General features: G+C 38.2%; 2 protein-coding genes and 1 pseudogene across 5 annotated transcripts in view; all 3 read right to left on the reverse strand.

Moving 5' to 3' along the window:
- The window catches only part of LOC109057784 (POU domain, class 2, transcription factor 1-like), a 50,056-nt gene extending 46,267 nt beyond the window's left edge, over positions 1-3,789 (reverse strand). For 3 of the 4 annotated variants that reach the window (XM_042753890.1, XM_042753832.1, XM_042753815.1), the window contains exon 1: positions 3,668-3,723. In XM_042753890.1, the coding sequence (XP_042609824.1) occupies positions 3,668-3,685 (18 nt within the window). In that variant the 5' untranslated portion in view covers positions 3,686-3,723. Of the gene's footprint in view, positions 1-3,667 lie in introns of all 4 variants that reach the window. The other variant, XM_042753856.1, reaches the window with a different exon arrangement.
- Positions 3,790-3,924: 135 nt separating this feature from the next.
- Positions 3,925-11,435, reverse strand: LOC122134276 (annotated as a pseudogene).
- Positions 11,099-13,612, reverse strand: LOC109058104 (serine/threonine/tyrosine-interacting-like protein 2). The gene is made up of 5 exons (XM_042753997.1): positions 13,502-13,612; positions 12,732-12,848; positions 12,502-12,638; positions 12,167-12,280; positions 11,099-11,525 (listed from the first exon to the last, which is right to left on the reverse strand). Exons 2-5 carry the CDS (start codon positions 12,842-12,844, stop codon positions 11,506-11,508), a joined length of 384 nt encoding a protein of 127 aa, XP_042609931.1. The 5' UTR covers positions 12,845-12,848; positions 13,502-13,612; the 3' UTR covers positions 11,099-11,505.
- Between the last annotated feature and the right edge of the window lie 2,323 nt (positions 13,613-15,935).

Genomic DNA, 15,935 nt, shown 5'->3' on the forward strand with positions numbered 1-15,935 from the left:
ACGTGTATTTTACCCCCTGGAACACTAGTAGACCCCCCTCGAAACGCGATTGAGCTAGTTTTGAGTAGCAATTGGGTGGGTTTTGTTGTAAAAAACTGGCAACCCTGGAATGCTACGCGCGGAAATGTTTGAAAGCATATATAATATGAAGTACTTCAAAACAGCACATTGAAATTACTCAAGCAGTCACAGTGTTACGGTGCATTTTATTACTGAAGATTCAAGATTCTTATTCGTCACATACACGATTATATAGAGAATATATATACCAACAGTGAAATGTGAGTAAAGTTAGTGAAGACTTCGACCTTAAAATAATATATATAATAAGGTAACACATACATATATATATATTCTTATTTATTTATTTATTTAAAGTCTTTCTAAAGCAGTAGTTCTCAAAGTGTGGGGCGCACGGGCCATCAGCAGAAAAAGAAAAGAAATAAAGCAGTAAACAGCCAAAGGACGTAACTTTAGAATGGGAGATGGATCGGTTTGTGAAAAGGAAGAGAAAAGCAACAGATGATGTCGCACAGACCCAGGCAGATGCTGGTCATTCAAAAGCTAAATGTAGAAAATATGACGAGGCATATCTTGCTCTCGGCTTCACTCACGGTGTCTAAACCGGATGCTACAGTTGTCGCATCACACCGCAACAGCTCTACTGTACACTGGACGCGACAAAGCAACCGTTGCAAATCATTTAACTTTGTGTCAGTACGTCACAAACAGAACAAAGCATCAGTTTAATGTCATAGACAGCGTCAAAATCGCAAAATTGGTAAAAAAAAAAAAAAAAAAAAAAAAAAAACGCAATTAGATTATTTTCCAAAATCTTTCAGCCCTAGTCTTACTATATGCATGCATTCAATTAGGTTTGAACCTACTGATTTATTTTTTATGCCATTAACACTGTACTTGTTATATTAACAAATAACTGTTTCATTCTTTTGTGTAAATACTACAGAGTGATCAGAGGTGACTGGAACTGACTGGAGCCACAGCACAAGCGTCTCACTCACAAATGGAACAAGACATTATTAACAGGTCATTTTTAACAAATCAAAATCAGAAATGTTTAACAAAATATATTTCCCCTTTTCATATGGTGAAATTTATTACTGAATCTCATAAATGAAATTTCACAAGTAAAACACTGTCGTCACAGAAATGTTAATGTGAAGATCAACAGCAAAACAACTCTACAGATGTCAGATCAAATATTGGTTAGAAAACATGGGTAATTATTGGTTAAACATGGTTAATTATTAAATTAGAGTGTATTATTATATTAACTGCTATTTGGTGGACTTATGTGACCAGGGAAATGTTGGGAAATCATTCATAAACATACAGCCACCAGAAGATTGGTATAAAAAAAACAATGCTTAAAACGAAAAGGCCTATAGCTATTTTTGAGTACTTATAGCATTGGTCATGGCTAGTCTGAAAATGACACTTTTACATAAGAACGTGATTTTGCAGACTAGCAATGATGCTTGTGCACATCCAAAAAGTCAACACCTGACAGTCCACACTCCACTACATCATCATAGTGTGAAAAACACACATACATACATACATACATACATACATACATACATATATATGTATATATATATATATATATATATATATATATATATATATATATATATATATATATATATATATATATTTTTTTTAAGGACTGTCAATCGATTAAATTAATCATGATTAACTGCATGATTGTCATGAGTTAACTTGTGATTAATCAACTTCACACATTTTTATCTGTTCTAAATGTACCTTAAATTAATACTTTTCAAGTTTTTATTACTCTAATAAACATGGTCATGGACAAATATGAATGCTTTTGTCAGACGTACGTATGTTTATTTTTAGTAAAACCATAGTCAGCATGAAGACTAGACGTGTTTCCAAGGTAATACACCTTTGTCTATTAGACACATGAACCAGGTTCCCATTACTTCTCTTTCTTTACACTAAGCAATTTACTTGCCTGTTTACATTTTTGCAGGACAGGACAGTTCACTTCTTCTGAACATGCTGTACATTTATTATTACATCTGTTTGCCTCTCTGTGCTGAAATACTGTATTTTGATGCAGTTAAATTCTCAATAAAACCGTTTTCATTGTTATAATTTACTGTTCAACCTTTTACATTGCGAGTAAATCACTCGCATGTGTGACTAAATCTTCATTCTGGCGACTAAATGATGGCTAATAAATTCTCAGATTTTACTCGCCAGTGTGTTAGTTGGATGCTAAGTATAAGTTTAGCACAGATATATTTTCACTCGGGAACACTCTCTGACTGAGGGCTTTGTTGTGTTCTCACACAAGTGTTGTTTGTTAATGCATTGAGTTAGTGTTCAGTGATGCATCGAGTTTGATTGTGCTGAAAGCATTCTGTCATGCCTGACCAATGTAGGCATGTATGTAATTCAAGTAGGTTACTGTACCTGATATATATCCAAAATAAACTGAATCGGTAATCGAAAGCTTGTGAATGAGAATCAAATCGAATTGTGAAATTTGAATAAAAAAACAGCCCTAAATTTCACAAATCGATTCGATTCTCAAGCTTTGGATATATATAAACACACACACACACACACACACACACAAGCAAGCAATGAATGCAAAAGTTAACGTTCCTGAGAGGCACAAGAAAAGCTGAAGTAAGTAGGCCTACATGGTAAAATCCTCCACAGAACTCACATCCAAAGCAAATCACACATAGCGCTCAAAAATTAATCATTCATGAACACGGCGTTTGTACTCATGAATATTCATCAGCAGCTCTGTATATTTAATCCGCGTGATAAATAGTGTGGCGCCTCTCTCATCTGGAATAAAACGGATGTCTAAATTATGCACAATAATTAAAAGCATTAAACAAGTACGTTATGCAAATCCGCACTTTCACTCCCTAGGATTTTTTTTTTTATGTAGCTCCTCCACAACCACTTCACACCAGAATTAATCAACACGAGATGCGTTTGAGAAAGGTAAACATTTCAGACTCTGTCATTATTGCGTGTTAAGAGAAAATAATCATCATCCCCTACACATTCGCACTCGCGCAGATGCACAGACCCTGTTGGGGGATTTCGCTTGCCTTGAGGGAAAACAGTTGATCTAGAGAAGAAAAGCTCAGGCTGAAGTTTTTCTATACATTTTATTTCGCCGCCGCACATATTAAACTGATGAATTATTATTGTACATCACGCTTGCTAGTTTACTGCTGAACAAACATATAAATATGCAAATATGCGGCCGTTGAGTTTCTCTCGCGGCCAAGCAACACAAAGCGCGCTGATAGCACGGCTGCTAACTCACACTCATAACACTTTACAAACATCACTACGGCGCGGAAAACCCGAACGAACTGAGCAGTTTGAACCACGCTCGACAGTTAACCCACACGTTATGAAAGCACGAGATTCTGTGAATAGCACGCACGCGCACCATTTCAAATGATAAGAGTTTTGCACGGGACAAACAACTCTCATCTGCTGCTGACGGACTCAAAACATTTCTAAAATAATAAAACATCTTCGCCATTGCGATTGGTTTTGTCTGCAAATGATTGGCGCGTGTGTTTGAGTTTGTTTACGCGAGGCGGATGGAGAATATGAATATGTAAAATGTAATAATTACCTGCAGTCGAGCGCTCATCTTGAGTCGTTGATCCTCTGTCCGCCATTTTGAATATTTAGTGTGAGACCGAAACCCCGCCTACCGCTGATACAACACACACACACACACACCTACCCCTCCCTGACTGACATAAAACCTCCGAACAACCACATAATTCATAATTCAATAATGTTTATTTTTTCAAATTCTCCCGTTTGTTTGTTTTCCTGAGTGTACAAACCCCTCCTACCAGATTATAAACCAGAAATCTCTCTGTAACTACCAGGTTTTGAGAGAAAAGTCCAATTACACAAATGCTTTCTTTAGCTGTGGTTTGTTGGTTGGTTTTAAACTGTCCTCCACAATGAACTTAAGACTATCTATTGTGTAAAAAAATTATAAGAATAAAACACAAGTACTATGAAGGCAGATTTGAAATGAAATCATTTCATAAATGTCAAATCTTAAAGTTGTTTTTTAATTAATGTAAACCAAAGTTTGACTTTTTGTATGTAACTTTTAAAATTTTTGCTGTTTCATAAAATTATTTGCACTGTGTAATAGTTTAAATATTAGCCCATTTTTGCCTTCAATGTGTGTTAAATGAACAATTTTTTCACTATATACCTATATATTATCATTTCATTTAATGACTCCAGAGCTGCTAAATATGTTATTTTTCACAATACATTACACAACATTATCTTTATATATCTTTACATCTCTTTATATATCTTCACATTATTTTTTTTTATAGATAAATAGATAGATAGATTCTTGATTTGGGGATTTGCTCTTAACTTTACATCCCGTGTGCCAGGAGGAGTGTGTTGTTCTTCTCTGTCAAAAAGCCTGAACACAAGAGACTTTTGTAAAATGTTTACTTTATAATGAATGCAGTGATGTTATCTTCTATTTGGAACACTTATATACAGTATAGACTGGAGCTCTATATCAAATAAGTTTTAAGAGTTTTGTACTGAACAGTTTTGTCTATGAATGTCAGCCTGTCAGTTCACGAATCAATAGATCTTTACAGACATGCTATTTTATAGATAATTATATTTTTTGCATAAAATATTTTTTTAATTAGTTTTTACTATGAACGTGTGACTTTGACTCCTCCTGTTTCCTCCATGCAGAAAGAATTTCATCATCCTCCATTTCTTCTGCCACCCGTGCTCTCGCCCTCTGTTTAAATTTGAGCAATAAAACCAGATATTTCCTCATCTTCCTTCTCTTCCTGTGTTGTTTTATCAGTCCTCAAACTCTTGTTGTTCTCATATAGTGAGGCGTGGGAAGATTTCTGCTTTGCTGAGTAGTATTGGTAACCGCATCTCTCCTCGTCTTCATATCTAGCATACAATCTCCTGGTTCTGCAACTAGAATCTTCACCTAGGCTGTTATATGAAGAAGGTGGGGACCCTTGAGATCGACAGTTAATCTCTGGACTGGGATCTCGACTCAAATCCATGTCATCATCAGCCTGATGCATGGATGAAAATGTTGAGACAAAATTATACTCCTCCTCTTCATCATCATTTACTGTAATTGGGCTCCTGCAGCTTGGGAAGACAAACTCTGAAGGTTCCCCAATCCCTTCATACAATGGTCGAGACACGCTGGGTGGCTCACTGTTTCCATCATAAGGTTTAAGTTTGCTTTGAGGAGGTCTTACATTTTTGAGCCATTCATCAAAACTGCTGGTGGGGTTACTGGCTGAAGCCGGAAGGTTCAGTATTCCTGACCGCCCCATAATCTCTTTTGGGTTTGGGTTTCTCAGAAGAATGGGCTGCCAAATCATCAAATCCATTCGACTTTCCATGACTGGCTTCATCATCACCATCTTCCTCCTTCGTTTTTTTCTTCTTGTATAACGTACTGCGCTTGTTGTCCTCAGCAATCTTCTTCACCTTATAGGATGCCATCTTGTTCTGCATGTCAGACTTGATTTCTTTCTCCATAGTGTCCAGTTTGTGAAGGTTCACCTGGTCCTGGAAAAGGTTGTAAAGCGGCACACTGGTTGTAGTAATCTTGCTTCTACACGAGCCTAACCCAGACACTGAGGAGAGGTTAGATGCTCCTCCAGCAGATAGCATGGAGTCGTCCCTGCCACCAGCTGACAGCACAGACTGAGCCTTCCCACCCACAGACATGATGGATTCGGCTGTGGATCTACTCAGCATTGAGGCTTTGTCATCATCTACTCCATGTCCAGCACCCAGACTAAACACTGATCCCACTCTGGAAGGGGCGAGACTCACTCCCATCATCATCTCGGCTTGCTTCTGCATAAGAGTCTCATTGACCACGTTGGCGATCCAGTTTTGGATATTGGCGATGTTAACCATGTGCTCGCTATTAGGGCCAATGACCACAGCAGGAGGTGCAGGAGGCTCTTGGGGAACAGGTGGCTGCGATCGGGTTCTACGACCTGAAAGGGCAGAAGACCTTCCACTCAAGACAGACATGTTATCGTCTCCTGTGATGCTCGCAGATCGAAAGGCTCCTGCACAGAAAGCAGAGAGCGGGATGCTGGCACTCATAGAGCTCTCGGATTCCCAGCTACACACCGATTGGCTCTACTCAAGGGTTTTCCTTGTGCACTCCAGAAGCTCCTCTCGTCGCTGTCCTCTCTTGATCGTGGCCAGGTTCTCGACCCGACTCATCTCCAGAATTTTTGTTCTTTTCACCACCATACTTTTTCTGATGCTTTAGTTTCCAAGTCTTATGGGCCGTTAAGTTGACGTCCTCCAGTGAGGAAGCGGGATCTTCGGTCTCAGCCTTCATTTTAACTCCATCCTCTGCCACTGTGTCTTTTGTGTTCCATCCAAACTGAATTTGCTTAATCTTCCATCGTTCCAAAGGTGTTAGTTTTTTCTTGTTCTTTTTGCAGAAGTTGTACATGGAGTTGCTGTCAGAGAGTATGCTCTCAACATCGTCATCAATTTTTCTCTGGCCTGCTTCACTGTCCTCGTCAGCCTCTCTGAGTCGGTATTGTGCAGCAACCTGCTCCTCTATCTCTTTCAGACGCTGCTTCCAGAGACTGGAGTAACTGCTGCAGCTCAATGTGGACACTGCATCAGGAGCGGGCCGACGGGGGCAACGTCTGATGTGCTCCGTCACCATTCGCACATCTTCACTGGTCACGCTCTCCAGGTCCTCAGGTCGCACTGCTGGCTGCTTCCTGTCACACAGCAAAGACTCATTGTCCTCCCCGTTACACATTAGCTGTGCCTCCCACCAGCTTTATAAACCCTTCGTTGGGGTTGGTGGCACGTTTCTTCCTGATCTCCAGCAGGGCCTCCATGATGCTCATGTTCTGGAAGATCATGAGATATGCAGCAACAAGTACAGCCGGCTCACGCCCATCACTGAGTCCACAAGCACCTTGCCTAAATGAAGAAAAAAAAAAAATTCCTTATTCATTATATTTCTCACATCAACTGAAAATGGAAATGTTATGTTAAAGGGTTACTCCACCGCAAAATGAAAATTTTGTCATAAATCACCATGTTGTTCCAAACCCGTAAAAGCTTCGTTCATCTTTGGAACACAATTTAAGATATTTTGGATGAAAATCAGGAATAATTAAACTGTCCCATAGACTGCCAAATAAATAACAGTGACAAGGTCCAGAAAAGTATGAAAAGCATCGTCAGAATACTCCATCTGCCATCAGTGATTCAACCGTAACGTTATGAAGTGACGAGAATACTTTTTGTACACGAAGAAAACAAAAATAACGACTTTATTCAACAATTCCTCTCCTCTGTGTCTCTCCAAATCAGCGTAGCGCCATTTTGGCAGTTGTGAGCAGTAAGCAGATGGTGTATGCTCTTCTGTGTCAGTCGCGCTGCGTCGATGCGCTGTTTGCTTTCAAACCAAACCATAAAAACACGTAAAAAACCGTATCCTTGTGGTGTGGTTGACACAGAAGAGCGTAAGCTGCTTGTGTACAGCTCAGAATTGCCAAAATGGCGCTACGCTGATTTGGAGAGACACAGAGGAGAGGAATTGTTTAATAAAGTAGTTATTTTTGGTTTTCTTCATGTACAAAAAGTACTCTCATCGCTTCATAACATTACGGTTGAATCACTGATGGCAGATGGAGTATTCTGTTATTTATTTAGCAGTCTATGGGACAGTCTCAAGCCTCCCTGTTTTCATCCAAAATATCTTAAATTGTGTTCCGAAGATGAACGAAGCTTTTACAGGTTTGGAACGACATGGGGGTAAGTGATTAATGACAAAATTTTCATTTTGGGATGGAGAATCCCTTTAAGACGCCCTCCCAAAGGGCCTGTGGCCAACAAATTTTTCTGGTCTTTACTCATTAATATTAATGAAGTCATGTGACTGAGTGATCTGGATTATCAAACTGCATTATTACTTAAGTAATATACATGGGCAGAGCCTTCTTAAATCTCTCCTGGAGCTTGATGTCAGGAACAGAATGTAAAGGAGACAGACATTTTGTACAAAACAAAAAGAAAGGCAGGGCAAACTTTGAAAACAGTCACTTTCTGGTGCAATCTGAGACAGTGAAGAAGGGAGATGAACTCTCACTGTCAAAACTGGGAGGAGAGCTTTGGAGATTTTCAACCACATCCAATGAAGTTACACATTATTTACTTTGAAATGCCAATTCTAATTTTACCATTACATAGATAGATCGACCAAAAATCCCAAAAATCCATATGAGTTTCTTTCTTCTGTGGAAACAAGAGCTGATGGTGAATGATGATAGTCATTAAGTTTAATTGTATGAAAAATGATGCAATGAAAGTGAATGTTGATTGAGGCCGTCAGTCTCTAATATTCTGCTAAATATTTTGTGTGTGTGTATGTGTGTGTTCAGTAAAAGAATGAAAATCATACAGGTTTGGAATGACATAAGCGTGCGTAAATGATTTTTGGGTCAACCATTCAATTTCGACATGATCTCCTGTTCCTGCTGCCCTCTAGTGGTTGAGCACTGAGCACTGGGTTCACTGACTCAGGATTGCAGTATAATGTTTAGAGAGGAATAATTAGATTGTAATGTCAGATCAGATCCTCATTATGCAAAATTAAGTACTATGAGCCATTCTGCTCTGAATGATTTGAAAGTATGTTTTGAGTTTACATCCTGATAATTATTCTGAAAAATCAATTTTTGTAATAAAAGAGAAGACTAAATGAGAAGCAGTGCTAGACTAATAATTCACACATAATACACACAATAGTTCATCTTGGTAGCTAGCATATGTGATATTAGTTTCTGATGCTCTCCTTGAATCAGATTGTGAAGAGGTTGCTGACTATCTGTGTCACTAACTCTAAAAATAAGTGAGTGAGGCACGTCTATGGTGAGACATAATAAAGTCCAGGCCTCGGAGTTAATTCGGTTTCTGCTGTTTGTGTATCTTCAACAGGAATAGCATGTTGCTCAATGGATAGGTACATTGACTTATGCTACAATTATTTATGTATTATTTGCATACCATGCCTTTAGTTTCTCTAAAGAAAAATATGTTGGAAAAAAGTCATTTTAAGCTCATTCTCCACTTGACAGAATAATTAATGAAGAGAACCTTTTCTAAACTCACCTCTGTGTGTCAGCAATGCATCATCCAGAAACTCAGCACATGTGCGGAAGTAAGAAAAGATGTCTGCATCTGGGAAATCATCCACCTCAATACCCATATAGGTTATATTCATCCCCTGGTAAAACACCTCACCGGTGTAGATGCCCGTGCCGTGAGCGGCATTCACCACATGAGTGATACTGAGGCGTTTGAGATGGGCTTTATTCACAGCCACTGACCTGCAGTACAGAACAGCAGCTCACTGAAAATAAACACTTTTCATGACTCATTTATTAGAGCAGCATTTCTACAGGTTTTATGAAGGTAAGTCTTTTTAAGACAATTTTAAGATTAAGTAACAAAAATTTAAGGAGTAAATTAAATGTAACACAGTATGTCATTATGGTCTCGTAAAAGCAATGCTTCAAAGTTTTAAAATACAACTTCCAACAGATCTCCATTACTCATTTTACAAAAGATAATTTTTTTTTAAGGTTAAATAGCTCTGTTCACAAATACTAGAATAAGGAAATAACTTTTACTGAACTTTCTAATCACACTGCAGTTAAGTGATGTTCTTCCTCAGTAATTTTGTCTTGTTTTCCAGTGCAAAGGTTTGTTAATCCAGATTCTTAAAGGTGCCATAGAATGCATTGATACAATATTTTAAATTGTTCTCTGACGTCCCCAGAGTGTGTATGTGAAGTTTTATCTCAAAATACACCACAGATAATTTTTTATAGTTTGTTGAAATTGCCACTTTCAGGGTATGAGCCAAAACATACCATTTTTGTGTTTGTCCCCTTTAAATGAAAATGAGCTGGTGCTCCCGCCTCCCTTTTCAGAAGAATGCAGAGCTTCAAGAGCTTGTGGTCGTGGGCATACCGTTGTTACGGTTTAACTGGTGGTGACTGTGTTACTGGCCTCACATCGCTTCCAAATGCAATTTTTAACTTTCACATTACTATTTACAGTCATTCTGGTAGCACGTGAAGGCAGCATTAGTGAAAACAGGCCGAGACAATGGTAGCTTTAGCAACATTAGCTATTTATTAGACATTTCCTCCGAAAATGAAATTTGAAAATTGTCCTCAGAGGTCTATGGAGACTCCTATGTTCGTTGGTGCATCCCAACACACAACACTATTAATGGCTCTTTGGCACTGACATTGTACTTCCTGCAGCTACAGCAAGAAAACAGTAATGGTGGACTGCTGTTTCTCACTCAGGACTGTGTATATGCTAATAGGGCAGAGAGCGTCACAAATGGTATAACATCATAGTAGTGAGAAATCTGGAACTGCTCATGTGGAGAGACTGTTTATGATTTATTTGGATTATAAAACAATGATTGGGTGGATTTTTACTACTTTATAGGCTGGTTGTTTTCACACACTGCGACCACACAACTATGTTCAAACACCTTATAAAAGTGTAATATATTTTTGCATTCTATGGCATCTTTAAAGAATTAATTAAATTAAATTAAATTAAATTAAATTAAATTATTAAATTAAGATACATTTACTGGAGTAGCAAAACTACTAATATAATAAGTCTTGTTTAAGAAACTGATCAAAATGAAGTGATTTTACGATTAAAACAAGAACAAATATCTGTCAATGGGCTCAGAAAAATCAACTTAAACTTAAAACAAGTTTTCATTTCCCATTGACAGATATTTGTTCTAATCATGAACTAAATTTTGCTTAATTTCTCAGAAAACAAGACTTCATATCTTCACTTTACTTCTCAAGTGAATGTATCTTGATTTAAGGATGTTCAGATATTATTTGTATTGGAAAATAAAACAACAATACTGAGGAAGATATATATATATATATATATATATATATATATATATATTGCAATACATGCAACTTTTAATGCTATGACTTTATGAATTTAAGACTTTCTGCTCCAGTTTAAGACCTTTTAAAGCTTTAATTTGTGAAAGACCAAATTAATACTTTTCAAGAACCTTTTAAGACCCGCAGAAAGAGAGTTTGTCTTGAACCCATTATATTCCTTTTATATGAGTGTGTGAGTCTTTCTCACTCTCATCACACAGACACAAGCATGACATCATATGACTCATGTAGATGTAGATGTTGGGCCAGACCTTGTCAACAGGGTTGAATGGAGCCTCTAACCTGGATCAGTGCTCTCTGGATGTCCAGCACACACAGTGTGTTGTAGGGGCTGCGGTCTTCGATCATGTCCTTCACCCTGTTATATAGATCCTCCACCATCAGCTGGTTGTGGCTGATTCCAGCATGCTTTCAGGGGTCACTGGTGTCCTGACCTCTCTGGATTTCAGGATATATGGATGGAGTCATGACAGAGACGAGACACGGACATCACCACAACACTATTCACACTAATTACAAACGCTGCAGGATGACACGCGCACATGATTTTAAACTGGTTTGTTCAAGATGAGTGCTTGTAGTAGTGAGGACTGACTCACTAACACCAGTAAATGTGTACTGCATATACTGTAGTAATGATTATAATTAAAATACAACAAAACTATTTGCATTATATGTGGCAAATAAAAGTGCATTATATTTGCATTATATAAATAGCAAATAAAACAAAAACAAGTATATTTTACAAGAAAATATTATTTCAGTTTCTCTTCCTCAAATTTTCATGTTCAATTCAATCCGCTATGCATGGAAGCTTGATTTCACCACAGAATAACAATTTAAAAAAAGTAACTGCAACTTTTTTTCCTCAGAACTGTGAGATATAAACAAAAGACATTCCCCCTTGCAATTCCATGTTTATATCTCATATGATGCGATAAATTTTTTTCCTTTCTCTTTGGAGTGTTACAAGCTCTTGGTGCATAAAGAAGATCTGTAAAGTTGCAAAGACTAAAGTCTCAAATCCAAAGAGATATTCTTTATAAAAGTTAAGACTTGTCCACACCCTTCTAAAACACCTTGTTTAAACATGCCCCCACATGTCTGGATCGCCGGATCGGCTTTCACCGTGGATGAAGTGGAGTCCAGCCCGGGGTCGTCACATGTGGTTGCTGCAAGCCCGCCGGCCACTCCTTCATCATAACGAAGCGTCCAACGCATAAAAACACAGTATAAGTCATTATAATCAGGATTATTTTTTTTAGTCCTGTGGTGGAAACAAGCTTCCATAATTTATTTGTAATTGTGAAATTTACTAGCAATTTCTGAGTGTATATTGTGATGATGTAACCAAGTAATCAAGTTTGAACTTTCCATTAGCAGATCCTTCTAAACAAGGTCTTGATTTACAGACCTTCATTAATGATCTTCTTGGCAGCAATAGAGGAGGACAGGTGAATTGGTTCCATGAAGATACTTTCTGCATCAAAGCTAGAGATCATGGAGAAACGGTCTGATATGGTGGAGAAGCAATCGGACATCATGGAGAAGCTGCATGAGATCAAATACACACTCACCTTCATCACGTTCAGCTGAAGTTCAGGTTTAATCATTTTTGAGATCTGTTATCTGATGGTAATGGACCTGGGTGAAGGACAATGCAAGTAGTGCGACTGAATGACATTAACACACGCTGCTTCATCCTGATGAGGAACCTGCTGATCCTTTACAGCGCTGCTCTCACCAGACAACGCCATCACACTACAGACAGACAGAGATAAGCAGGCAGAGAGAATAAGATAGAAAGACAGAGACACAGGTAGACAAAGAGAGACAGACAGAAAGAAATAGTCAAAGGATCATATCATCACTTAAAGTTCAGGTTTAATTAGATCATATTCTAATGATATAATAACTCAAACTAAACTAAACTTGTTCCCAAGTTCTGAAAAACCAAAAGCACAGAGTTTGTTTGACTAGTGATCAGTGACGTGATCATTATGAAGACTAGTTCATGAACCAGTATATCAAATGTTTTAAAGGAATTAAAGTAACTGCTGAAAACACACAACATGTTAAATAAACACATTTGATGACAACAACAACAGACTGACAAGGCCTGTGAGTGTGTGCTTGTGTGTGTGTCTATATAGAGAGAGTGACAGCTGCAGAGATTCTTCTGGAACAGGGAGGTCTCTCTCTCTCTCTCTCTCTCTCTCTCTCTCTCTTTCTCTCTCTGTCTCTCTCTCTCTCTCCCTCTCTCTCTCTCTCTCTCTCTCTCACACACACACACACAGTGTAACTGTGTAAAAAGAGCTACAGAACAATGAAAACTAACCATTGTAAGTCTTTTCTATATCACTATGACCTCAAACAGTGTCTGTGAAAATTAATCAGATGAAGTTTCTGCTGACCTGAATGACTGTGGTCGTCGGGCTCTGTCTCAAGCAGCTCTGAGGTCCGTCTGTGTGTTTGGACTCTAAACTTAGAGGGTTCTCACACTCCCACCGGCCCGGGGCTGCCTATGTGACATCAGAGGAGTCTAACAGCCCCAGGGTCACTTAAAGGGCCGAAGCTCTTATGACAGTACAGCATAATAATCTGCTAGTCATCACAGACAAAATAAAGAAAACTCTATGAAAATACAGAAAACTGCCTGACAGACATTTATATGTGGACATAAAACATTTGTGTCTGATTTTTGCTTCAGTGTAGTTCAGACTAATTGATTTGTACATCAATCCATCCCAACATTTGTCTTAATCTAAATCTCATAATTAGTTTTCTCAACTGTTTACACACTTAAAAGCCTTCTATTAGCAACAAATACATTTATTTATCCAGCTGGCAAAAGGATAAAAACAAATCAAAACTGTAATCACAAAACACAAACAGTGCCTCCTGTGGCTCAAACAGCACAGTAACATTTGTCATGCTGTTTATTATATTATATTATATTATATTATATATATATTATATTATATTATATTATATTATATTATGGCTGATTTCAATAGTGTGATCAGGACTCATACAATGACTCAGGGCTTCTTAAATTAATAAATAGGGCCTACATGTCACTATATTTGCGTCTTTACCGGATTTTTTCCCTTTTCCCAGTTATTTTCCCTTCTTTTAACTGCTGAGACTCAGATTTTATACATTTTCACTGCCAGCAATGCTGAGGTCTTCTGATGGCGTTTTTATCACTGTGAGACTAAAGATGGCGCCAATGACCTATTCAGTTAGTAAACACTAAGTTTTTTTTAAGAAAAATGGGTGGAGCTTAAGTGGAGGCAGGCTGCATCTTGGGCAGGACATCTGTGTGTGTGCATGTGTGTTTATGTGTGGGGAATATGTGAGTGGTATATAAGATTTAGTAGGGAAAAGAGGGAACAGATTAAGTCAAGGATCCTCAAATCTGGCCCACAAGATCCACTTTCCTGCAGAGTTTAGCTCTAACCTAATCAAACACACCTGAACATGCTAATCAGTATCTTCAGGATCATTAGAAAATCACAGGAAGTTGAGTTTGATCATGGTTGGAGCTAAACTCTGCAGTGCATTTGCCCTCCAGGGCAAGATTTGAGGAACCCTGAATTAAGTTTTATTTTAATCTATTATCTGATGCACATTCCGGAGCAGAAGGGGTGGGAATGCACCTATAAGCTGGATGCCAATCACTGGTAAACTAAAAAGAAGAAAAACATTAACATGGGGTGCTTCTCATTTCTTATTTCACATCATCCTCATTTCCTTCCCTTGCTTCTTTCATCAGGATTTTCTAAGAAAAGGACTTCCGTATAGGTTACACCTGTGGACCCTCACTTATAGCTCCTCAGGAAGCTTCAATTTTACAACTCATTCTCACTCCCAAGGTGTCAAAAACTGCAACACATTCTTTTATGGAATTAAAGGATGCTTTGTGCAAGGAACCAGTGCTGCAAAGTCCAGATTTTAACCAATCCTTTACAGTTCAGGCCGATGCTTCACAATATGATCTTGGAGCTGTGCATTTGAAGGGAGAACAAGGAAACTTGATACCTGTTGCTTTCATCAGTAGGAAACTGCTTCCACAAGAAACACGGTATTCAACCGTAGAGAAGGAATGCCTGGCTGTTAAATGGGCTTTAGACTCTTTCAGGTACTACCTCATGGGTAGGAAATTTAGATTGGAGACTGCTCACTGGGCACTAGTTTGGCTTGGCCGAATTAAGGATACTAATGCTCATATAACACGGTGGTTCCAGGCTATACAGTTATTTGATTTTGAAATTTTGCATCAGCCTGGTCCTGAGAGCTGCACAGCAGGTTTCCTCTCCTGTCATGTCTTGCGTCTTGGGCTTTCACTGTTATGCTGATGATACTCAGCTCTATATTTCTTCCTGGCCCGGCGAAACATACCAATTTGAAAAACTAACGGAATGCATAGTCGATATAAAAAACTGGATGATGAGTAATTTATTACTGCTACATTCTGAAAAAACAGAGGTGTTAATTATAGGACCTAAAATCTCTGCATGTAATAACCTAGAATGCTGTCTAAGACTTGATGGCCGCTCTATCAATTCTTCGACATCAGTTAGGAACCTAGGTGTGCTATTTGATAGCAATCTTTCCTTAGAAAGCCACGTTTCTACCATTTGTAAATATGCATTTTTCCATCTAAAAAATATATCTAAATTACGGTCTATGCTCTCAATATCAAATGCAGAAATGTTAATCCATGCGTTTATGACCTCAAGGTTAGATTATTGTAATGCTTTATTGGGTGGTTGTTCTGCACGCTTAGTAAACAAACTCCAGTTAGCCCAAAATGCAGCAGCTAGAGTTTCTTACTAGAACCAG

Source organism: Cyprinus carpio, chromosome A1, assembly GCF_018340385.1.
Source record: "Cyprinus carpio isolate SPL01 chromosome A1, ASM1834038v1, whole genome shotgun sequence".
Taxonomy (NCBI): Eukaryota; Metazoa; Chordata; class Actinopteri; order Cypriniformes; family Cyprinidae; genus Cyprinus; species Cyprinus carpio.

Coding starts and splice junctions, on each gene's coding strand:
- LOC109058104 (XM_042753997.1), bottom strand. CDS start 12,844: ATGGCGTTGTCTGGTGAGAGCAGCGCTGTAAAGGATCAGCAGGTTCCT. Junction 12,639..12,731: donor TTGCATTGTCCTTCACCCAG/GTCCATTACCAT, acceptor GATCTCATGCAG/CTTCTCCATGATGTCCGATT. Junction 11,526..12,166: donor TGGGGGCATGTTTAAACAAG/GTGTTTTAGAAG, acceptor CCTGAAATCCAG/AGAGGTCAGGACACCAGTGA.